The sequence below is a fragment of the Elephas maximus genome, chromosome 8 (assembly GCF_024166365.1).
Source record: "Elephas maximus indicus isolate mEleMax1 chromosome 8, mEleMax1 primary haplotype, whole genome shotgun sequence".
Taxonomy (NCBI): Eukaryota; Metazoa; Chordata; class Mammalia; order Proboscidea; family Elephantidae; genus Elephas; species Elephas maximus.
Genome location: NC_064826.1, coordinates 85,681,953 through 85,707,904, shown reverse-complemented (window position 1 = coordinate 85,707,904; position 25,952 = coordinate 85,681,953). Strand labels below are relative to the sequence as shown.

Sequence of the window (25,952 nt, the reverse complement as noted above, 5' to 3'; positions counted from 1 at the left end):
ACCATTAAGATGGTTTAAAATTAGGAAGGGTGTGCATCAGGGCTGTATCCTTTCACTGTACTTATTCAATCTGTATGCTGATCAAATAACCCAAGAAGCTAGACTATACGAACAACACATCAGGATTGGACAAAGACTCATTAACAACCCGTGTTATGCACATGACACAACCCTGCTCGCTGAAAGTGAAGGGGACTTGAAGCACTTAGTGATGAAGATCAAATACGGATTATGCCTCAACATAAAGAAAACAAAAGTCCTCACAACTGGACCAATAAACAACATAATGATAAATGGAGAAAATAGTGAAGTTGTCAAGGATTTCATTTTACTTGGACTAACAACCAATAACCACGGAAGCAGCAGTCAAGAATTCAAATGTGGTATATTGGGCACATTTACTGCAAAAGACCTCTTTAAAGTGTTGAAAAGCAAAGATGTCACCTTGAGGACTAAAGTGCGCCTGACCTAAAAAAAAACTATTTTCAGTAGCTTCATATGCATGCAAAAGCTAGACAATGAATATGGAAGACGGAAGAACAGTTGATGCCTTTGAATTATGGTATTGGTGAATACAGAATACACCAAGGACTGCCAGAAGAACAAATAAATCTGTCTTGAAAGTACAGTCAGACTGCTCCTTAGAAAAAGTATGGAGAGACTTTGTCTCATGTACTTTGGACATGTTATCAGGAGGGACCAGTCCCTGAAGAAGGACATCATGCTTGGTAAAGCAAGGGACAGTGAAAAAGAGGAAGACCCTCAACAAGATGGACTGGCACATTGACTGTAACAATGGGTTCAAACATAGCAATGATTGTGAGCATGGCACAGGACCAGGCAGTGTTTCATTCCATTGTATACAGGGGTCCCTATGAGTCGGAACAGACTTAATGGCACCTAACAACATCAACAAAAAACTGAGTAAATAAATTTCTGTTTGTTAAAGCCACCCACTTGTGGTGTTTGTGTTACAGCAGCACTAGATAACTAAGACACTAACCCTGACTTGCTATTGGCTAAAATGCAACGAAAGACCTCCATTTCCAACTTTTAAAATAAGACCTTTTGGCTTCTACTCTGTGGTAGCAAAAACAAGCCAAAAAATCCCTTATTCTGTGGTTTTACAAAGACAGTTATTTTACAAGCACTGAGTCATTTAATCTGCCAAATTATAGGTGACATTACTGTTAACTGTAGATGCACAGTCATGCAGTTTGGGCTGGAGATTAGAAAACAGCAAAAGTTAGCAGGAAAAAAAGAAAAATGTAACCTCTGACAGACTTTTGGGTGTGGAGGTAAGTCATATTCCTCATTGGCTTTTGCATTACCAGCCAATGATGACTGAGAAGCTATTAGAAAGTAATAACTGGGCTTTGGTGTCTACTAACAGTCTAATCATGAATATTCCTCCCTATAAAAAGACAGATGCCTTTTAAACTTAACAGTATGGGTTAAATAATACAGTGGCAGTGATAAGTTTCAGGTGTAAGAATAAGGTAGGGCAGCTTTAGGAAGCAAAGATCGGACTCTTCTGATGTAAATCAGTATCGGGTCGCTTACATTGATTTGTGAGTTGTCCAGCAGCAAGAACTTGCTAAGGATCTGGAACTAGAAGGACCTAGCAATGGAAAACTAAAATGGACCTCCTGACGAGGAGCACTAAGAGAGCAGAGCAGACCCTCTTCCAGGCTGCAACTACATCCTCGGAGCTGTTCTGAAGCTGAAGGTGGGGTCCCTGATGGTGTTCATCACTCACTACATTACTTCAGAAAGAGACACACTTTACAAGAACTAAAGGATAAGCACCCTCAATAAACCAGATGCACAGAAGAAAAGGATAAAGTAAGCAGAGTAATAAGTAAACTAGTCGCCACTGAGTTGATTCTAACTCACGGTGACCAGGGAGATAGAAATTTTATCGAAGGTCACATGGTCAGGAGTCAGAATTAGGATCTCTGGTAGTCAAAGTACACCTCTCTATTTTGATCACAAGAGGAAACATTGTAAGAAGGTACTTGAGTACTTCTAAGAAAGTACTGCGGCGTAATACTGAGGTGGCGCAAACCATGCTTTTAGTTTCTTACCTTAGAAATGTGATGTCCTCATTCCTTCCATTTTTAGTGTGCTAAGGACTCATTTTTGACTCTGTGCATTCTTCAGAAATCACTCCAGGTACACAGAAGGCACACAATGAGTCATGGGAAATTTGAAAACAATGAATAAAACTTGAAAACAGTAGAACAAAAATGTGATTTAAAAATAACCTTACCTTAAAAAATTATAGAATTGTCATCTTTCTCAACCGATCTGATGCTGACTTATTAGTCCAATGTATTCTTCAAAGTTTGTAAATAATCTTACCCCATTATTTAAAATAACTGACTTGCCCTCAAGAACTCCAAATATATTACACATTTTACATGAATTCTCCGAATTCCTTGTAACAAGAGGAGGGTAGGTACCATAATTTGTAAACCTGAACCATATTACAAATTCATGCAGAAGGTCAAATAAGTGTTTCCCAAGAGGTTTCTCATCCAGGACTCCGTCCTTCTTTCCTTAAGGAAATCAAGTTATAATAACGAATGATAATTTTATAAGTTTAATTCCTCATACATTTTCCAGAAATCAGAATCCACCTCAAGGTAGAACCAGAGTTTTTAAAATAGTAGTTTCAGAATATCTAGACATTTGAGTAATCAAAATTCTTAGAACACTAGTTAGAATTACATGGGTGAATACATTTTATGATGCATGTACTTTGGGAGAATTTTACATATTATACATGTAGCTGTATATATTATATATATATGATGAATCAAACATTAAAAAAAAAAAAAACAACCTATTATCTATGTACATGAAACTTCAGGACTGCCTTTTCCAAAAAGATTCATCACTACAAAATTATTGGCTCTCTCGCCTGTGATTTCTGGATAATGGAGTATTGTTTCAGAAGTCATAAAAGTACAAGTAGACTATTATTTTAACCAATTTGCAAAACTTTATCTTCAGTGTCTGCCAATTCAAAATAACTGTACCTAACTCCATGGCTATCCATCTTGGAAATCAAGCCCAATTACCGGATCATGACATTTACTGTTATACATAAAAAGTACCACCATTTTGATTAATTTTTAAAGTAAGTAATCTTTTATTTTCATTGGGATATAATGGTCAAAGCAGTTAGTATCTGCCCATAACTTATAATGTCACTCTATTTTATTGCTAACTTTGGTTATTTTCTAAATTCGTCTTAATAGCCAATTTGTTGTTTTAAAGAAAATTTGTTTTTATAGTCAGAATTGACTCGACAGCAACAGGATTGGATTGATTGTATGATAAATAAATGCACTAGATTCTAGAATCTAGGGTTTGGGCTACTATTGCTATAGTCATACTGGGTTTCTGGTAGAATTTGTATTTAGAAAGCTATGTTCAGCAATTGCACAGAGTTGGTCAAAAGAAAAACAAAGTCCTGATGTACTTGATACTACCCAAACATCCAAATGGAGCTCAAGACTGCATAATAAAGGCCTGGCTTATAGGGCGGCATATATATTTCATACAAATTATGACTTATCCAGGAACATCACTTTTATGGGCATTTGTGCATTTGGAAAAAAAAAAAACAACAACTTGAGGTGTATACAGTCATGTCCTGAACGCTGAGTGCGGACACTCACCAGTCCACACAGGATCTTCAGGCGTGTTACTATTGGCACATCATGTTTCCAAAAGCGTATGTGCTTGTGCCTATAATTTAACTATAACCAACTGTTTACTATCACTATAAACTACTTCTCTTCAGTAAAGCTAATTATCATAGGCCTTTCCCACAAGAGAAGTTCACATTTTCTTGATCACAGCTACACTTCCATGACCTAGGGACAATCCTGGGTCCTCCAGGCCTCCCCACCCCAGCAGAGCACTGCTCGGTTCTACAGACTCAGACAGGACTTTCAAGTTCAGTAACTCTATGGAGATACAATGAACTTTTCTAAATGTATTCTCTTTAGGTCTGGCATCTAGACTGATGTGAACTAAACTATTATTTCCTTTTATATTAAGAGGAATCTAATACTTATTAACTTGACCTAGTAGTTATTCAGTCCTGGATACTGTTTATAATAGAAACAATTCTTTTAAGTACAGACTATTTTCTAAATAATATGCATTTTTATATCACACGATAAGGCTAAAATACATATGATATAAAATTCATCTCCACTGTCATGATGGTTGGAATATTTTGCAGATAATCTTCTCACACCACTCCCGTTATCTGAGTGCTATTCCGAGAGGCTCCGTGCAGCAGCAGGAAGGACTCTGACTGCATGGTTCCTGAGAGTGCGGGAGTAAAACCCTAAATCCTGGGACAGCGCCTTGATACTGTGCTTGGATTCACGTTGCTTTGAGAAGATGCCAAGTTTGCTGCAAACATATGTGGTTTAAAAGTTTCCGAAGTTATTACAAGAGTATGGTCCATTTTGTCACCAAATTCCTATCCTAGGACCGAGAATATGAATTTGTGTTCTGGCTATGAAATTCTGGAATTAAAAAAATGCCTAAAGGTTTTCTGTCTTAACAACATAGCAACTTGAGAGTTTGACTGTGAAAGACATTTAGAACAATGTGTGAGAATACTGCTTATTGCCATGGACTTTGTCTTCCCTCGAAGTCCTCCCAGCTGGCATCCTATGAGATCACTTGGCTGAGGGGGAAAACACATTCAGGGGTCTGATGCCTGTCACCAGACAGAGATGATCACCCATACTTAAGCACCAAACTCTTTGTAAGTGTGCACACTGTTTATATGAAAAGCTAGCAGCAATATAAAATATGGTTAACTAGTTTAATTGCTGAGTTGAACTTCTGAATCTGTTTTAGGAAGAATTTATACTACCCAAGAATCCTAAAGGAAGATATTAACTGAGGTAAATGTAAAAATTGCACATTAATGAATCTAAAGGGAGAGAGCTTTTTTCCTAATCAATAAAACCACATTTCCTAACAGAAATGTCAAATATTATTTAACATATATTATCTAATGCATATTATATAATGTACTAATATTTGTGTGTATGTATGCTTATGTATAGTGTGCATGCGTGTATGAACAAATAGCTGGCAATTACTTCCAGATTTCATAAACTGTTCAATGGATCTGGCTCTCAACACAACAAACAGAACAGATACCCTAATGATCACATGACACTTTAAAAAGCACACTGATCATTCACAATTGCAAACTTAGAGGCATCTTTAAATGTCATAGAAATGTGCAGAGGCACGATACAATTGCTGACCATATCCTAATAAAAAGCTTTCTAAAACAGGAGGTTCACTTAGTCAGTTAAATTTTTACATGTGAAAGTAAGTCAGCTGTCCTCAGGTGTCATTTTGTTGTAGGGCTTTATAGGATAAGGCACTCTCTCGGTGTGCATGACCTTGCTTAGATCTCAGAAGGGACTGTGCATGTTAAAGCGGTTAGCATCAGCGTGTCACTGCAACAGAGGAAAAGAATAACTTCATGAGAGAGTGCAAGGTATTGCTCTTCATTTTTTCACTAAAGACAGAAATGAAGGGAAACCACCAATGTATCTGTATAAATGAGAATGGACAGCCACACATCTCTGATGTAATGGAAGTATACAGCATTTAGCAGAATTACGATGTCAGATCCGGATGGTAGGAGACTACCTGTAGCACTGACATTAAAATTCTGCTTCTGAAAGAAATGAAGGAAATAATTACTGTTTTCTCCTAATAAGAGTAACTGACCCTTCCCTAGTTAAACACTGAACTAAGTGACGGCTTTACAAAATGATTTCAAGTATTCATTATCACAGTGAAAACGTGACACCAATGTTAGAGTGAGTGATTTGCAAATTCCTTTGATGAAAAAGGCAAGAGTACTAAATCAAAACATATACAAAATGCTTCAACGCATTTTTTTATGTGATATGAATAGAAAGGTTATCCGTAAAAAGTTAGAAAAATTAAGATAAATTATATATTAGTACACTTTCCCAACCACATTTTATATAAAAATTCAGAGTAGTGTACTGTTATTTCAATCTACACAATAAAAATGCCTAGACGTGGCAGGTATCTTCTATCTCAGCTTGTATTTTCTCAGCAGAAGGTTTATTTGTTGCAGTCACTTTTTTTAAGTTTCATTTTGATTGCTAGCCTTATTGAATTATCAGTAAACCCAGCTGATTGGGACCCACTGCGGTTCCATTCTCAGTTTCTCAGTGGCTGCTTGTAGTTTCTCAAAGGCTTTGTCTAGATTATCGTTAATGATGATCAAATCAAAATAGTGGTTGTATGCTCTCTGAATCCGGGCACTTTCATCAACTGTTTTCTTCAAGTCAGAGTCCTGTTGAAGAGTTTTAAAAGGACATGTTTATATTATAATGTATATTTACTTGCTCAAACATCTATTAGAAGTAAACAAAGAATAAGTACGTTGGATACCTGTTTATTGTAATTCTGATATTAATCCTCCTAGTCCATATGGAATGTTAAAAAAGACATTACCATCTGTTCATATCTTCATCTTTCCAACTGTATTCATGTATGCATTTATGAGTGCTCTGTAATACTCTGTTTTGCTGATATTAGGGTAAGATTCTTAAAAGACTGCTGACCATAGCTTTAGGGTGAATCTAAGGGTGCAGTGGTTAAGAGTTCGCCTGCTAACCAAAAGGCTGGCGGTTTGAACTCACCAGGTGCTCCTTGGTAACCCCATGGGGTAGTTCTACTCTGACTTATAGGGTTGCTATGAACTGGGATCAACTTGACGACAACAGGTTTTTTTTTCTAAGCTAATAAAAGAATTACTGCAGCTGATCGGTTTCTGGCCCAACTATATCATCCTTTTTGAAAGATTTTTTGATTTCATTGACTCTGCAAATCATGGAACCCAATTTGCAATGTCTGGTAAGCTCAAAGTCAAATTTGCAGCCTACCTCTAGCAAAGCCAGGGAATCTTAGAAAGGTATTTTGAAGACTGACTTTATATACTGCCCATCCTCTACTAAAACCATTTTTATTTATCTATTTTGAGCTAGTATTATTTATATTTTACAAAGTGCTTCTAGTCATTTTGAAATGATGTGGGAATAAACTGAGCAAGCAATGGGTTCTGCATGAGCAAGTAAAGCTTTTCATAAAATTTCAAGTGTTTTCAAATTTCCCACTGCTTGAGCCTGCATTTAAGCAATTGCTGATCTATTCCGCAGTCAGCCCCTGGCCTTCTGACTGAGGATACTCAACAACTCCTCCACTGTCTTTCCACAGATGTAGATTATCTCTAAATATCATTTCCGACTCAAAGGAACCAGGGCTTTTTGGACAAAGGGATCATCAAAGACTACTGTGGTTTTATGAAAAAAGCTCAAAACCCACTTGAATAGGTTCCTACTAGCTGAAGATTGGGCAACGTGAACATCAAACAGAATAATAACTGACCTAAGTACACAGAGAGAAAGTATTCCAAGTGACTTTAAAACACAGCAATTTGACTGTACATATCCAGTGGGACATACCCTCGGGGCGGGGGAGGGGGAAAGCTGTTCACAGTAATAATGCCACTGGTGATAGTGTTGGCACACTTATTCTCAGGCTGCTGTGTGTGTGCTGTGGGATAAAGCAAATGAGCACTGATGTGACAGTCTAACATTCCTAGTATTTTTAAAAACCGGGATATTCATCGTAGGAGAAATGAGTTATACATATGAGATAGAAGAGGTTAAGTAAAAACTGTAATCCTGCATTTGAATGGGAAGTATCAATATGAATTCATGATATATTTTTCTTCAAACTTAACAAGGTGAAAAGCATGTATCCTGGCTCTTTCTACCTAAAACATCTACTACAAACAATTAACCCTATGACAATGTGTACCCCACTCCTATTTTTATGGCCTTAAAATTCCTTCTACCCTAAAAGGAACCATGGCATCTTAGAGAAATGACTGATAGGGGGCCTGGGACAGGAAATATACAGGATGAGCCTGGACCATCTGCTACCCAAGATTATTAGATGCACGAACAAAGGTCTCAAGGGCCACACTCTAAGCTCCTATTGGCCAAAGCTGAGACAACTCGAGCATCAAAAAAGGATAATAACTGCAATGGAGTAAAACACTTCAAATAAATTTAAACTCATGTATTCATGCTGAAACTAAAAACCAAAGACAACAATCCTCATTATTTATCTGTTACTTTTGAAGGCTCTTAGGGAACAAACCTATTATTCTAAAAACTTACCCATAAAGGAAAAGTATTGAACATTTATCCTGCCTTTTCTGCATGAACTGTACCTCAGAGTAATTTAACTATTGAAGATAAAAAGTTCTTTTTAGAAGAATTAGTTTATAAATACAGAAGGAATGACAAACTTTGAATATTACTACCTGTGATCCCTTAAAAAATAACTGATCTAAACAAAGATTAATAAAGCTTGCTAAATTAGGTGAAAAGCTACTGGGGAACATTACAGATCAGGCTAACAACATCTGAGCCCACTGTTTAACCTTATGATTACAAAAAGAGAGGGTGCCTGTCATTAGCTGGCTGATTATGGAATAAAACAAGAAGTATCACAGATGAGTTATTCTTACCAAAAAAAAAAAAAAAAATTTGAACCTATATCTGATTAAGTCTCTATACCTACTTCTTTGTGCCCTAAGAAATACCAGTGACAGAGGAATATGTTAAATGGAGAAATGGGGGCAGAATTGTCAAAATCTAGAATATGGAACAGTCTAGAAGATAAATAAACCAGATTTCTCAACAACTAAATTATAAAATTACAAGGAAGAGTGCAGCGAGAACTTGTAGATAAAAAGAGACTAAGGACATCTGCTTCCAGCCAAGACGGAATAATAGGAGCCAGATTAGCCCTCCCACCTGATCACTAAAACACAGACACAACATACGAAACAACAGTTTTTAAGACACTGTGCATCACTAAACAAGGACAGAGATCCCTGAGAGGTAGGAAACAAACAGGGTGAGCCCTCCTGATCGTCCCTGCTTACTGGCTTGGAGATGTCCCAGCTGCAGGACAAAGAAGGGGATCCCAGGGAAAGCCTGCCAGTCTCTGAGTTAACGACATAGCTGAGAGCCTGGGGAGACCAAGGCAGCTAAAGTTTGGAGGACAGCATACCAGAAAAAGACAGCAACACAGAGAAAGAATTCTGGATATTCGCAGAGGCCCTCCTTCAAGTACTTAGCTAACAGTACATGTGCGTAACTACCCAAAGTCACACAAAGAACCACCAGGAAGGATTAGAGGTATTCACATTGGGCCAGGAATAGTACCTATTTCCACCAGCCAGAATAGAAAACCTCATGATTCACCAGCCATATGGTAGAGTACCCAGATGGGTCTTGCCTTAGTAGTAGGGAATGACTGGCCTGCTCTGGTCCCACCTGACAAATATTAAAGACCTGAAAGGCACAAACGATTTCCAAGTAACTTAACTGCATTCCAAGGCAAAGCTCACAATATCTTACACCCAATAAAAAATTACCAGGAATGCAAAAAAGCAGGAAAACATGATTCACGATGTGGAGAAAAGACCTTCAATCAAAAACAACCCACAACTGACACAAATGTTAGAATTAGTAGACAGTGACATTAGAACAAAGTTAAAGGACTGACACTACCTGCTTTCAAAGCTTACTATCAAGCCATGATGTGAGAAGAAGTGAAAGTAGCAGGAGGGAGAGATTACAACGGGGCATGAAGAAACTTTTGGAGGTAATGGGTAAGTTCATTATCTTGATTATGATGATTTCAAGGGTGTGTACCTAGGTCAAAACTTGTCAAGTTGTATACTTCAGTTACATACAGTGTACTGTATGTCGATTATACCTCAATTAAGTTGGGAAGAAAATGGATTTAGGAGACTTCAAGTAAATGCAACGTGGTGATGTTGTTTCAATTTTGATTTGAACAAATCAATTCTAAAAAATTATAAATCTTGGGGAAATGAAAAATATAGACTGTATATTTGATGACAGTAAAAAATTACTCTTATGTGTTAATGGTACCATGGTTAAAAAAAATTCCTTATTCTTTAAAGATAAATACTAAAGTATTTGCGAATGATATGATATCGAAGATTTCCTTCAAAATAATTCAAGGTGAGGGAGGAAATAAGTAGAGGTCTAAAGAATCAAGCACGGCTACATGTAATTGAAGCTAGGTGATAGGCACGTGGGGGTTCATTTTTTCCCCTCTATTGTACATACTTAAAATTTTCCACAGTATGAAAAAAGTTAGAAGAAGAGAAAGCATGCAACAGAAACTAAGAATCAAAACACCTAACCAGTAATAAACCATGTGGTGAACATGGCTGTTAATTAGTCTTAGGGTTCAGTTTCTTCATTAGTAAAATAAGTGGGTTGAATTAATATGCATATTTTAATACTGGTTCATTTCATTTTATATAGAAGAAGTAAAGTTTTGTTTTAACATAAAGTGAACACTGATTTTCAACTTAAAGCAATCTGTTCCAAATCCTAACGGACAGCTATTGAATGAATTTTTAGTCCATAATACCTTATATAATCTGTTTATTTTATGAGTGTTATAGAATTAAATATGCTCAAAAGAAAAAGAAAAGCTAAAAAAAAAACAAAGAACTGCTCACCGTCAAAAGCTTGGTAGTGATTCCAGCATCCACCACAGCCTTGTGCATGGCTCGCAGTGTCTCCAGTTCTGGGGCAGCAATAAATACAACATAGGGCATGAACTCTGATGTCCTCAACACCTTCAGTGCCTGTGTGGAGGATGATTATAAACCAATTTATATGGTATTAGAATTTGAATCATGTTAACCCTTTAATATAAATCAATACCTATCTGTTCTCTTCCTTCATACAGATTAAAAATATATTTTAATACTTGTACCTGCCCCCCCGACCTTTGCCCTTTTGGTTCCATACAGTTCTTTCCTAAAAGAGTTACTGATTATTTGTTCTGAACCCAGTTTCACTATTCTTTGATTCTCTTGAACAAGAGAAGGTATAAAACTTAATGATCTGAAAATCAAGAGTGATGTCAACCCACTCTATGTTTATGGCAGCATTCTGTTAGTACTGAAAAAGTAGAAATAACATAGATGTCTGTTAATTTGGGGAATTTAATAGTTAAATAAATCAATGCACATCCATATTGTGAAATATTATATAGCAATTACAAAGAACCAAACAGATGTACAGTAACTGACATGAAAAGATCTTTGACAAATAGTTTTATGAAAAAATTTAAATAACCTGTAGAGAATTTTCCATTTATGGAAAAAAGAGACAACAAAAATAGAAAACTCATTATATTATGTATGTGTGTGTGTTTAAGCCATAGCAAAGGAGCCCTGGTGGCACAATGGTTAAGTGCTGTACTGCTAACTGAAATGTGGGTGGTTTGAAACCCTATGGGGCAGGTCTACTCTGTCATATAGGGTCGCTATGGGTCAGAATCTACTCGATGGCACCCAACAACAAGAAGGTATAGTAAAAAGACTAGAAAGAAACATACCTATTAATATTTATTTCTGAGTAGGGAAGTGAAGTTGGGCTGAGTGGCAATGGGGTGGGCAAGAGACAAAGAATGAGAATGAAATGAACGTACTTACCTCTGTGTTTGTGTGTGTGTGTGTGAGAGAGAGAGAGAATCTGGTGGGAGGGGGCAACTTCAATTTTTTATTCTTTTATTACAGCCTTGTTTGACTTTTAAATTTAACATTTCCTAATATATACATTCATACATTACTTGAGCAAGTAAATAAATAAACTTCTACCACAGACCTAATGACATGGTTTCTATTGCAATCTAAGCTTCTGTTGACTAATTGGTTAGAGATTTATGTAACTAGCTATGGATGCAAAATAAGGTTCTTTATCATTTAATAAACTCCACAGGAAATAAAAGTGTAGGAAAAAAACAAACAAAAAAGCTTTGGAATCACTTCAGCTTACTTGTGGATTGACATCCAAAATACAAGTTCTTCCAGTCTGGACAACTTCAAGAATAGAATCAATCTTGGTTCCATAGAGATTTCCTTCGTATTCCCCATGTTCCAAATATTTTCCAGCTTTAATATCTGCTTCCATCTCAGATCGTGACACAAATTTATATGCTTGTCCATCTTTTTCATCTTCCCTTGGTTTCCGTGAAGTAACTACACAAAATAAGGTTGAGAATTTGTACAATGAGATTCTAGGGTATAAAATAACTGTTGCAAAGGTGCAGAGCTAGGTACTCTGCCAACTTGTTAACACTAGCTTGGAAGAAAAGAATAATTTTTTGGAGTGTTAAGCTTTAATCTGAATTTGGCTGGACCAGAGATTTAAAAAAAAAAAAGTATCCTTCTATTAACCAAGTACCTATCGATGCAGAATAAAAAACCAAAACCAAATCCATTGCCATCAAGTCAATTCTGACTCACAGAGACCCGACACAGCACAGAGTAGAACTGCCTAATAGGGTTTCCAAGGCTGTGATCTCTACGAAAGCAAACTGCCACATCTATCTCCTGCGGAACAGCTGATAGCTTCAAACGGCCCACCTTTTGTTTCACAACTGAGCACTTTAATCATTGTGCCACCAGGGCTCCTTACATGAAGAATACAGATGCAGAATAAAGATATTCAAATCATTAAGCAATGAAAATAGAATTAGTAAGTAACCAAGATTAAAAAAACTGACAGTATTATGATCCTGTAACAAAAAAAGAAAGAAAAAAAATTTTTTTTTTAATCACGAAAACTTTTACAAGGAAAAATCGACTTCAAACTCAAGCTCAATAATATGGGGTGTAATTCATAAATGAGATCATTATATACAACAGGTGTTCCCTGTTATTTTCTGGTTTGACCTTGAAGGTGGTTTTCTAGGACACTGTGGACAATATTTATAAAGTATCTTCAAGAATCTTCAAGATGCTACAATGGCTTTTCATGTCCAAAACTATGTGATCTCTAAGGTTTCTGGAATTACTCATCAAAGGTGGTATGATAAAACTTCTAAGGCAATCCTGAACTCTCAAGATAAATGTATACTAGGACCTGCTCAATATCTGTGAACATAATTTTAGAAGAATATTGTTTTTGGTGAAGCCCTACAGTGAAACCATGCACGAGAATGGGCTGCTTGAGATCAACATACAGATGCACGCACATTACCCTAATGTCCACCCCCCCGCATGTTGAGGGAATCTTAATTCTTGGCAAAATGTTCTTTAGTTTACAAGTGAATTTTAACCACAATCCCATTCTCTATGGAACACTTTTTTTAAAAAAAAAAAAAATCTGTATTGTCACATATTTGACCCCTTTCTAAGAGGAATTACAACAGGGTGGCTTGACTACAACTGATTCCTTAGGCTTATCCATTAACCAGTTAAACAATGTGATTTCTTAGAATTTAATTTTTGTGGTTGATAGACAAAATTCCAGATTTTAATAGCTTTTCATATAATGAGGAAACAACCAACAAAGTAACAATTTGTTAACTAAGCTCGAGGGGTCAATGTTAAAGAGAAAACATGACTCATAAAGTAGTTTATGCCCCCAGGGATAAAAATGCTTTTCTGTTTTAGAATCCTTTTATAATGTATAAAAACATTTAAATTGAATTTTTAAAACATCAGCATTTATTTTCTTCTCCGCCCATGCTGTTGCTGTTGTTGTGTGCTGTCGAGTCGATTCGGACTCACAGCGACCCTGTATGGCAGAACAGAACTACCCCACAGGGTTTCCCAGGTTGTAATCTTTACGCAAGCAGATTGCCACGTCTCTTTTCCTGTGGTGCCGCTGATTGGGTTCAAACTGCTAACCTTTCAGTCAGCACCGACCGCTTAAACCATCGCTCCACCTGGGCTGCCTAACCACCTAGTAATGTGCACCACAATATTCTGTATCAGAAGTACGGCAAGCTTGTCACACCGAAATCACTGTTTCTTCTCTCTGTTGATTCTGAGGCTTAAACAAATGTCATATGCTATGTGAGTGTAAATGATTTGAAGGAAAGTAAAACAATCTACACTACGTAACGAGGTGAGCGTTGATGTGACATGAGTATACCTAAATCTTTGTATATAAAAATTCAGATATGAATCTTTACTCAAAATAAAAGGTCTGTTCAAAGGTAAAATAGTATACCTCACCTAATATGAATTTGGCACTGAGAAATCAAGAAACTGAAGCATTTATAATACCTTTTGATCTAATAATCCTACATATGAGATTTCTGTATACATATTTTATCATGGCTTTATTTATAACACAAATAATCCACCCCCAAAAACTATATATAAATGGGCAACAGCAATAATGGTTAAACAAAATGTAGCACACGCGCACGCACACATACACACCTGTTACAGAGCTGATGACTTGTGAGTAAAAGCTCATGATACAATGTTCATTCATTCATTCATTCAATATTTACTGCGTATATACAATGTGCCAGACTACGTTCTAGAACCTGAGTCTACTGAAGTGCAAAAGACAGACAGGCCCTCTGTTCTTGGGGAATATATTCTTGAACATGGAGATAGATGAGTAGTCAAATAACAAATAAGAATTTAAATTAAGTGCTAAAACATAGCTGCAAGGTGTTGGGGAGTCTACTTTATGTCTTTAAGTCTGAGGTGTGTCTCCTGTAGGCAGAATATAGATGGATCCTATTTATTCTGTCACTCTCTGTCTTTTTATTGGTGCATTTCGTCCATTTACATTCAGTGCTATTATTGATAGCTATGAGTTTAGTGGGAAACCCTGGTGGCGTAGTGGTTAAGTGCTCCAGCTGCTAACCAAAGGGTTGGCAGGTCGAATCTGCCAGGTGCTCCTTGGAAACTCTATGGGGCAGTTTTACTCTGTCCTATAGGGTCTCTATGAGCTGGAATGGACTCGACAGCACTGGGTTTGGTTTTGGTTTTGGTTACGAGTTTAGCGTGTCATTTTGATGTCTTTTTTTGTGTGCTGGTGACAGTTCCTTTGTTCCACTTAATTGTCTATGCTGAGTCATTTTTCTTTATGTATTTTCATCGTTGCTGATTTTGTATTTGCTGAGTCTTTATGTTTTTCTTGTTTTCTATTTGATGTGTTGGATTACTTCTTTCCTTTGTGATTACCTTAGTATTTACCTCCATTTTTCTAAGTTTAAACCAATCTTTTATTTCTTAATATCGCCTTGCCATCCCCTCCATATGAGAGATCTATGGCTACATTTTTTAGTCCCTCTTTTTTGTTTTAATGTTGTCATCTTTTACATATTGATGCCTCTGTTTCCCTATTTTCAGTGTTTTAGCTTTGATTTATTTTTGTGACTTCCCTATCTGGGTTGATATCTGGTTGCTCTGTTCTGTGTTCTAGTCTAAGGTTATGTGATGTTATTGATTTTCTAACCAGAGGACTCCCTTTAGTATTTCTTGTAATTTTGGTTTGGTTTTTGCAAATTTCCTAAACTTCTGTTTATCTAGAAATGCCCTAATTTCACCATCATACTTGAGAGTTTTGCTGGATATATAATTCTTGGTGGGCAATTTTTTTCTTCAAGGCTTTATATATGACATCTCAGTGCCTTCTTGCCTGCATGGTTTCTGCTGAGTACTCCGAGCTTAGTCTTATTGACTTGGGGAGCCTACTTTAGATTGAATCGTCAGTGAAGAACTCTGAGAAAATGAGACCTTCAATGAAAAGTATAATTCAAGCATGTGAAGATCCGGGAGGCACACTGTTCCAGGCAGAGTGACCAACAAGAACAAAAAAGGTTTGAACAATGAACTCAATGGATTTCAGGAAAAGAAAAAATGATGTGTTAAGTGGGGGAAAAAACACAAAATTTATATGTACAACATGATTGTAATTATAAATTCTTTAATTAGAAATTATTTTGTCTTCATTATACTTATAATGTTGAATGAGACTTTTCTTGCAATCTCAGAATTTTGCTCAAGTTCCAAGTAAGTGCTACAAAGCCAAGGATCTACAGCCTCCTCCTTCAGAGTTTACTAAAAAGTGGCCAATCCGGTCCTCGGACCATCACCTTCCTGTATCTTATGTATCTTCAAGAAGGAGTCATTGAAGCAATGAATCATAGGTTCAGGGGGGAATGCTTTCTTTTTTTCTCCTGACCTCATGGTAAGATAATTCTCTCTAAAGAATTCTGAAGGCCCATAATGAGATGCTGTAGCCGTGCGGAGGCTTTACTCTCATTGTTTGGCAAAGCAAGAATGAGATTCCTGTGAGATATATGTATACATGCATGTGTGTTTATCCAAAGACAGTCAGGCCTAAACTGTTCTGAAGGTATCCTGCACAGAAAGACAGTATAACGGCTAAGGGAAACAAGCAAAAAGAGATTCTACAATATGGGATTAAGGCTTGGGTGAGGTGGTGGGTGTCATGGAGATGATATTGCCCTTGCCAAACAGAAGTAATATTTGGACATTTGTGACAGAAAGGACTCCAATAGGCAAGATTTTAAATGATAGCACTTTGTACCTTCTCCTTTAATCCCCATTTCTTCCGGAGAAACCAGAAGTCACAGAAAGAGGATATAGTGGGAGAGTAATAGAACCACACCTATACCAGTTTGTCATACTGCGGTGGCTTGTGTGTTGTCATGATGCTGGAAGCTATGCCACTGGTATTTCAAATACTGGCAAGGTCAACCACGGTAGACACATTTCAGCAGGTCTTCCACACTAAAACATACTAGGAAGAAGGACCTGGCGGTCTACTTCCAAAAAAATTGGTCAGTGAAAACCTTATGAATAGCAGCAGAACATTTTCTGGTATACTGCCAGAAGATGAGCCTCTCAAGTTGGAAGGCACTCAAAGTATGACTGGGGAAGAGCTGCCTCCTCAAAGTAGAGTCAACCTTAATGATGTGGATGGAGTCAAACTTTAGGGACCTTCATTTGGTAAGGTGCCATGACTCAAAATGAGAAGAAACAGCTGCAAACATCCATTAATAATTAAAATCTGGAATGTACATATGAATCTAGGAAAACTGGACGTCATCAGAAATGAAATGGAAGGCATAACAACGAAGTCCCAAAGTACATAAAACAAAACCTGATAGTATTCAAGTGGGAAATAGACAATGCAACAATAATAGTGTGAAACTTCAATATCCCACTTTCAATAATGGATAGAACAAGTAGGCCATAGATCAACAAGGAAATAGAAGACTTGAACAACACTATAAATCTATTAGACCTAGCAGGCATCCAGAGAACACTCTACCCAACAACAGCAGAACGTACATTCTTCATGATAAGACAAATCTGTAAGGCCATATAACAAGCCTCAATGAGTTTAAAAGGACTGAAATCATACAAAACATGCCCTCTGACCAAAATTGAATGAAAATAGAAATCGGTAACAGAAGGAAATTTGGGAAATTCCAAAATACACACAATACATGCCTAAATAACCAATGGGTCAAAGAAGTCATAATGGAAATTAGAAAATACTTTTAGATTAATGAAAACAAAAACAAAACATGAAAGAAAAAAGAAAAAAATGGGATACAGCTAACATAGTGCTAAGAGGAAAATGTTCAACTGTAAATGCTTATGTTAAAAATATAGATCTCAAATCAATAACCTAACCTTTCACATAAAGAAATTGGAAAAAGAAAACTAAAACCAAAGCAGGCAGAAAGAAAGAAATAATAAAGAATAAGACAGATATAATAAAACAGAGAACAGAAAAATCAACCAAACCAAGTTTATTCATTAAAAGATAAAAATAAACAATTAAAACAAATCTTTAGCTAGGCTGACCAAGAAGAAAAGAGAGAAGACACAAATTACTAAAATCAAGAATTGAAGAGAAGATATTACTATGAATCTTACAGAAATAAAAAGGATTACAAAAGAATACTATGAATAATTACATGCCAACAAATTAGATAATACAGATGAAATGAAACAAACTACTAAAATGGGCTAAAAAAGAAATAGAAAATCTGAATATAACAAGTAAAAAGAATGCATTATTAATCAAAAACGTCCCACAAAGAAAAGCCCAGCACCAGATGGCTTCATGAGTAAATTCTACCAATATTTAAAGCAGATTTAACCCCAATCCTTCATATACACTTCCAAAAATTAGAAGAGAAACACTTCCCAACTTATTCTATTAGTTCAGAATTACCCTGATATCAAAGCCAGCAAAAGGCATCGCAAGAAAAACAAACTACAGACCAATATCCTTTATGAATACAGACATAAAAATCTTCAGTAAAATACTAGCAAACTGAAACCAGAAACATGTCAAAAGAATTACACACCATAATCAAATGCAGTTTATTTCAGGACTGCAAAGTTGGTTCAACATACAAAAATCAATCAATGCAATTTAACAGAACAAAGAAAAAAAAAACACATGACATTTTAACAGACACAGAAAAAGCCTCTGACAAAATCCAACACCTTTTCATGGTAAAAATGCTCAACAAACTAGGAATAGGAAGGAACTCTCTAAATTTCATGAAGGGCATCTATGAAGAACCTACAGTTAATATCACATTTAATAGTGAAAGACTGAAAGCCTTCTTCCTAAGATCAGGAACAAGGCAAGGATTCTGCATTTGCCACTTAATGTTCCGTATTGTACTGGAGGTTCTAGATGGGGAAATTAGGCAAGAAAAAAAATAAAAGGTATCCAGATTGGAAAAGAAGAAGTAAAACTCTAATTGCAAATGATAAGATTAGCATAAAAAAATTGTCAGGAATCCATAAAAAAATTATTAGAAGTAATAAATCATTTCAGCAAAGTTAAAAGATACAAAATTAACATACAAGAATCATTTGTATTTCTGTACACTAGCAATGAACAATACAAAAAAGAAAAAAAAATTCCTTTCAAAATAGCATCAAAAAGGATGATACTTAGGAATAAATTTAACTCCAAAGATGCACTTGTACACTGAAGACTACAAAACATTGGTGAAAAAAATTAAAGAAGGCTTAAATAAGCAGAAATAGCCACATACATTCATATATTGGAAGACTTAATATTGTTAAAATGGTAATACTTTTCAAATTGATATAGAGATTCAATGTAATCCTTCTCAAAATCCCAGCTGCTTTTCCGGCAGAAATTGAAAGCTGACCCTAAAATTTATATAGAAATAAAAAGGACCCGGAAAAGCCAAAACAATCTTGAAAAAGAGCTTGGAGGACTCTAATTCATGATTTCAATGCTTACTTCAAAACTACATTAATCAAAGCAGTGTGATACTGGCATAAGGATAGACACATAGATGAATGGAATAGAATTGAAGAGTCGATAAATCCTCGCATGTACAGTCAACTGGTTTTTGACAAGGGTACCAAAACAGTTCAGTGAGAATCAGAGGCAAGAAACTAAAAATTGGGAGGCTTAATTAATTACATATATGATAAAATAAACCCCTCTATCTTGATTCGGGAATAATCTCAGTAGGAGGATATCTGATCATTCTTCTCTGAAGGAATTCAACAGCTCCAAAGAAAAGTACCTCATCTACCAAGATTTTGGGTTCTCCCAACAAAACAGTCAGCTCCTCACCCATTCTCTAGAATAAAGTTCAGCCAGCTGTCAAGCCTTGCCCAGAGCTTGCAAGCAGATTTAGCACTTTACTTTTAAGCATGAATGTATAACCAAGCATCAGTACATGTAAGTAAAAAGCCCCCCTGCATAAAAGGGAATCATTATGCGTAAACCATATACAAACAGAAAAAAGGAAGTAGAGATAATTCAGCCTGTAGAAGAAAATATTAAAAAGAATTACTGTTTTAGTATTCCTAAACCAAACCCACTGCCCTTGAATCGATTCTGACTCATAGAGACCCTACAGGACAGAGCAGAACTGCCCCATGGTTTCCAAGAAGCAGCTGGTAGATTCAAACTCTAACCAGCTCTTAACCACTGCAAAGCTCTTAACCACTGCACTACCAGGGCTCCATTTAGTATTCTTAGAGATACAGAAAAGATTGTTCCTACTAAAGGAAGGAATGAAAGAAGGGAGTGAGGGAGGAGATGCTTTGGGGAAAAAAAAAACAGAAAATAAACCTAAAATGAAAAAGTACAATTATTGTGATTGAAACATTGATAAGATAGAAGATAAAGAAGTCAAGGTAATCTTTTAAAGAGTAGAATAAAAAGATGAAGGGACAATATGATAAAAAAAATTAAGAGACCGAGAGTGACCAATCAAGGCTGTTCACCATCCAGATAATACAAATCGCAGAAAAAGTAAACAGAGAAAATGAAAAGGAGGAAATCATTCAAGAAACACTAAGAATTTCCCCAGAACTGAGGGACACAATCTCTAAACTGAAGAGCCCATCAATCTTCAGCACAATGAATAAAACAAGATGCACACCAAGGTACATTGTTATTACATTTCAGAATACTTAAAAAACCAAATAAAAGAGCCTGAATGTTTCTGAAAGAAAAATCAGGGTATATAAAAGAATAAGAATTAGAATGGCATTGAACTTCTCAACAAAAGTGTATTTAAGAATAACATCTTTTGAGTTTTACAATCTAGAATTTCTAGTCTCAGCTAAACAATCAGGTACACGGCAGGAAAAAAGACATTTTCAAATAAAGACACAGAAATTATATCCCACATATCCTTTCTTGTGAAGTTACAAGAGGATGCGCCCCAGCAAAACAAGCCAATAAACCAAGAAAGAGACACTGGAGATAGGAACAACAGCTTCAATCCAGGAGAGCAACAAGGGAAATACTTCATTGTTAACAGTTGGGCAGCTTTATATAGCATGTAGTCCTCATGGAAGCAGAAGGCAGGGTTCTGAGACAGATGTCTCCAAGAACAAAATCACAACTTACTGGATAAGTCATATAATGGAGTCTTTGGTTTAACACACACAGACACACTTAAAACCCTATATAAACACACACATTAAGCCAAGGTAAAAAGAGGAAGAAAAAAAGAACTCATTGACTGCTGGGTGTGAGGCTGTTTAAGAAAGTAAAATTGAATTAACTGAAAACAGAGCTATTATGTTGGGGGGATAGACAGGAAGTCAAGAGATAAGGCAGTAAGTGGATAAAGCAAGAAACAGTAGAATAAAGACATGATTGAAAAATATGGGAGACTACCAAAAGAAAGGGCAAAAAGAATGAAAATCAGCTCTTTGTGGTAACTGGGCTGGAGGTGGGATAGGGGAAGACAAAGGATTATTTTTCATCATATATCTTTAAGAATGGCTTGATTAACAAACAGTGCATATATTAATTTGATAAAAACGAAAGACTTTTTCCTTATTTCATAACTGCAGCCTTATAATACTTTTATCACAGTGAAATTTTTATTTTAGTAACTACTAATTTAGTTGATTATAATGCCTATAATTATAGTGCCTATAATGGAATCCAGGATGCTGGTGGCACAGTGGATAAGAACTACGGCTTCTAACCAAAGGTTGGTAGTTTGAATCCACCAGCCGCTACAAGTTAGAATCGATTCGACAGCAACAGGTATAACGGAATTCAAAGCCTTACCCTGAGAGATTATAAGTAGAACATGTGGGCAATGGAAAGGTTACTCCTCCAACCTCTAAGAATTTTAGCAGTAAAATTACTCACTGAGAATTAAACCTTAAAACATAGTGGACTAAAGCAAAGAAACTCTAAAATTAGTCCACAAGAAATGGAATGGCCTCAGGCTAAGATTTGACTCAAAAAAGCTTAAAGGCATTAATATAGTTACAGAAATACTGTGTTAATTAAAAGGGGGCGTGGTCTGCAACAGAAGTGCAGAAAAGGGAGTGAGAGGCAACATTAGCTCATTGCCTGCACTGTCCAGGGCAAGTAAATTCCCACAGGTAGGAAAAAAAAAAAAACAAAAACCCACTGCCGTTGAGTCAATTTCGACTCATACCGACCCTATAGCACAGAGTAGAACTGCCCCATAGAGTTTCCAAGAAGCGCCTGGTGGATAGAGGCACCTGTAAAACCCACTGCCGTCGAGTTGATTCTGACTCATAGTGACCCTATAAGACAGAGTAGAACTGCCCCATAGGGTTTCCAAGGAGCAGCTGGTGGATTTGAACTGCTGACCTTTTGGCTAGCAGTTAAGCTCTTAACCACTGCGCCACCATACAGCTCCAAAATAAAGACAAATGTGTATCAGTCCTTGTAACAGTCAGTTATATCATCTCCTTGCTATAATTCCATTCTCAAAAAGCAAACTTCTAGCATCACTGTTTGACTTTCCATGTAAATATGCAAACAGGGAAAACAGTGCAAAGATCACAAAATGAGTGGTTCACTACGTGGTTATACTTCTCCATCACTATTCTGTTTTATTTTACACATCAATCTTTGTGACCTTAATTAATGCTTCCTGCTCTGGAGTATGAATCGCTGTTGATATGCTAGGTTTAAAAGCAGGTTTATGACCTTACAGGATTGAGAGCTACATGCCAGACATATACATTTCACAAAGATTGCCACACAGAGACTATCTGAGGAGCCAGCAAGCTTTCCTCTTTTTTTTTTTTATGCTAAAATATAGGTGAACAGAGTCCCCGGGTGGTGCAAAGAGTAAAGTCAATTGTACAAGAAAATATTAAATTGATGCTGATTTTTCCACAACTCTTAAACACATGCACTTAACCCTAAAATTTCTGGACTGAACAGTCTGGGGAACCAAATGCCACTAGGTAGCAAGCCAACAAGGGCTACGACACTATATCAAGACAACTACAGAATTACCGAGTTTTATAAGTATCTTCTATTTGTTCATTTTCACTGGTGTAATAAAAAACTGTTACTATTATTATTAACAACAAATCCTCTCTTCTCCCATGTACCCATACTCTTTCTTGACAATAGCAAAGAAAGCACAGAAAACTCACATGGCACTGTAGTTCCAAATCTAGTGGGATTCAACACTATGAACCTATTTTTCAAGCTTCTTCGGCCCACACCTTGGGCTCCTATCAATACTAATGTCTTTCTCTGGAAGGGAGGCATTTTGGCTACCTCCTCATATATCTGGATTTCATGGCGGTCAAATTCTAAATACAAAAGAAAATTGGAAAACATATTCAGTTATCCTTTATATGCATGAGAGCTCTCTGCTATTCTGTGCACTAGTGGCCCAGTTGTCTTGAAGTTAAACATCACCTGAATGGTTCCACTCAGTACAGATATGTCTTTACAAATTTGGTGAAGTACAATAAATTATTTTATATCTTCATTTAATCACCTGCTTCCATTCATTTGCCCTTAAAAATCTGTCTAACCAAGCTAGAAAAATCCCCGTGCCTTATCCTTATCAGATACCCACTGAAACCTCTTTATTATCAATTTTTCAGTAGAAATAATTCCTTTAATATAAATAAGCGAATTACAAATTTGTATGATTTATTCAACTAACAAGTATATATCAAATATGGACAACAGTACATGCAGGGTGGTTGTTGAAATGAGTTCCATGGAATGAGTACATCTTTGTAACGAAATACATGAATAATGTGTGGTGACTTTGTAAGTATCAGTTTGATTAATAAAATGCATACGCACAACATGTTGTTGTTGCTGGGTGTTGTCGCATCGATTTTCAACTCATAGTGAACCCTTGTGACAGAGGAGAACTGCCCCATGGAGCTTTCTAGGGTTCAATTTTTACAAAAGCCAGTCTCTATCTAGGTCTTTCTCCCACAGAACGCTGGGTGGGTTCAAACCACCCATCAGTTAGCAGCCAAGCATTTAATCTTTGTGCCACCAGGGGTCCTTATCAACAATATACTGATATTTAAATATGAAGATTCTAAAATTTGTGTATAAAATAAAATGTTAGGTCCAAACTGTTTTTAGTGGAAATATGTTCCAAAATTGGTCAGTGGAAAATGACAAATTTTCTGTTTTGCAAGAAACTTTACAATAAGGCCAAAGTAGATTTGGAATATTACATTACCTATTATTGCTATGGAGCCCTGGTAGCACAGTGGTTAAAGCGCTCAGCTGCTAATCAAAAAGTCATTGGTTCAAACTCACCTGCCGCTCAGCAAGAGAAAGATGCAGCAGTCTGCTTCTGTAAAAACTTATAGCCTTAGAAACCCTACAGGGCAGTTCCACTCTGTCCTATATGGTCACTCTGAGTCAGAATCAACTCGACAGCAGTGGGTCTGGGTTTTTATTATTGCTGTAGCTCTCAATCTGTAGTAATAACACTTCTTCCTTAGGTTACTATCTGAATGGCAACTCTTTTTTTTTTTTTTTTTGCGTAATTTCTCCACAGTAGATTAAACGAATATTAAGAGAAAAAGTCTATTTCCCCTTCTATATTACTTCCTTTATAGTGTACAATTTAGTTTATCATCAGTATAGGGGCAGCTCTGAAGTCAAGAAAGCAAGCACTGTAGATACTGCCAATTCCTTTGATTAAGTCCCCAGGGGCTTCTGAATCAGAGCCTTCTTGATTCAAAGAGCTGCATTTCATTCCTATCAGCCTCTACACCTGAGAAGACTGAAGATGGCAGTTTCCATATTTATCTCTCTTAAGAGCAAAGGATTTAAGGACGAATTCCACTGGATCAGACTAAGATTCATTTGGACCAGTACTATTTTTCCAAAAGTATCATGGACACTGCACTGTATACTGCAGAATATAATTGACCTTAATGATAACTCTTTTAGTATCTTCATAAAGGCATTCTGCCCATTACAAACTACACATAAATTACTATTTCAAAGTTTTTGAGTGAATTGTTTCAACTATGACATCTCTCTTTCATTAATACAAGCATAAATCTATTTATTTCTTTGTAAACTATAGTTATAAAATAAAGCACACTGGCAGTATTACAAGTGTATATTACATCAGAATTTAAATAATTTCTTTATATTATATTGTGCTATGGGTTCCTATCCCAGCTCCTTGCAACTGGGTACTAATCTGAATTACATTCATTTTCAATTAGACATTTAGAGTTTATGCCACACTAACAATATAAAGCTATTTCACTTGGACTTCTCAGAAACTACTTAAAACCTACCTGCATTTCTAGTTGTGAGATACATCATCTTTTTCTTTTTTTTGCTACTTATGGTTCCACAAAAAGGTCCTGAGGGATAAGAAGATAGATATACCTTAAGCAATATGGCAGAATATGCTAAAATTGCCCTATGATATTATACAGGGGTGAGAAAGCTATCTTCCCAATGTTGCATCCTATGAAGCAGAACTGGGTAGGGGTGAGTTGAGCCCCTGAATTTTGATACTATACCAGCAGGTGGCAGAAAGGGACCAAAAAGTTTACTTCTGAGAGGCAAACCAGGAGGGGGAGATTAATTCTAGAGATATTTTAAATAAATACAATTCTTACTCAGATGGAAAAGGCAAAGAAAGGTGGCCATAAAGGACTACTTGTTAACTTATTGCGGCGAACTCATCACCTGAATTGTCCCAGTCTCTTCTAACAAATGCCTTTCTCTTCTCTTCCAGGAACTGGCTTGGAATCAGACCAGCGCTTCCTCCCTCTTTTACATGGCTAGCCTAGAATCAAATTAATGAATTGTATATCTCAGTGACCAAAACTTGAGACCATATTCTAATAAGTAGGACAAGCAGTAGTCAATAAAAGAAATCACATTTGCTGTTAAAAACTGACCTTGAGATTTAAACCCCATGGCACTGTTAGTTAAAATGTTTAAACACCTTAGCGCTGAGGAATCAATTGGCACCTAAGATTCTTAATATCTGCCATCTGGTAGTGAACCATTGGAACCAAAATACAAAGGTATATTGGCTCTTTAAATTAGTGAAACTTTTTATTTATAATACTAAGCCAGTCCAAAAATGCCGTCGAGTCGATTATAGAAAAGAAATAAATGTTATTTTATAATAAGACAAGTTAAGACATTTCACCTACCACGCTTTACTAATAT

General features: G+C 36.3%; 1 protein-coding gene across 6 annotated transcripts in view; it reads right to left on the bottom strand.

Moving 5' to 3' along the window:
- Positions 1–5,061: 5,061 nt before the first annotated feature.
- PALS2 (protein associated with LIN7 2, MAGUK p55 family member) overlaps positions 5,062–25,952 on the bottom strand; it is a 116,844-nt gene continuing 95,953 nt past the window's right edge. For 5 of the 6 annotated variants that reach the window (XM_049893402.1, XM_049893406.1, XM_049893405.1 and 2 more), the window contains 6 exons: positions 25,461–25,560; positions 25,061–25,129; positions 22,916–23,077; positions 12,003–12,205; positions 10,676–10,804; positions 5,062–6,388 (listed from right to left, as the gene is read on the bottom strand). In XM_049893402.1, coding sequence (XP_049749359.1) covers positions 6,212–6,388; positions 10,676–10,804; positions 12,003–12,205; positions 22,916–23,077; positions 25,061–25,129; positions 25,461–25,560 — 840 coding nt within the window. In that variant the 3' untranslated portion in view covers positions 5,062–6,211. The remainder of the gene's footprint in view (positions 6,389–10,675; positions 10,805–12,002; positions 12,206–22,915; positions 23,078–25,060; positions 25,130–25,460; positions 25,561–25,952) is intronic. The other variant, XM_049893407.1, reaches the window with a different exon arrangement.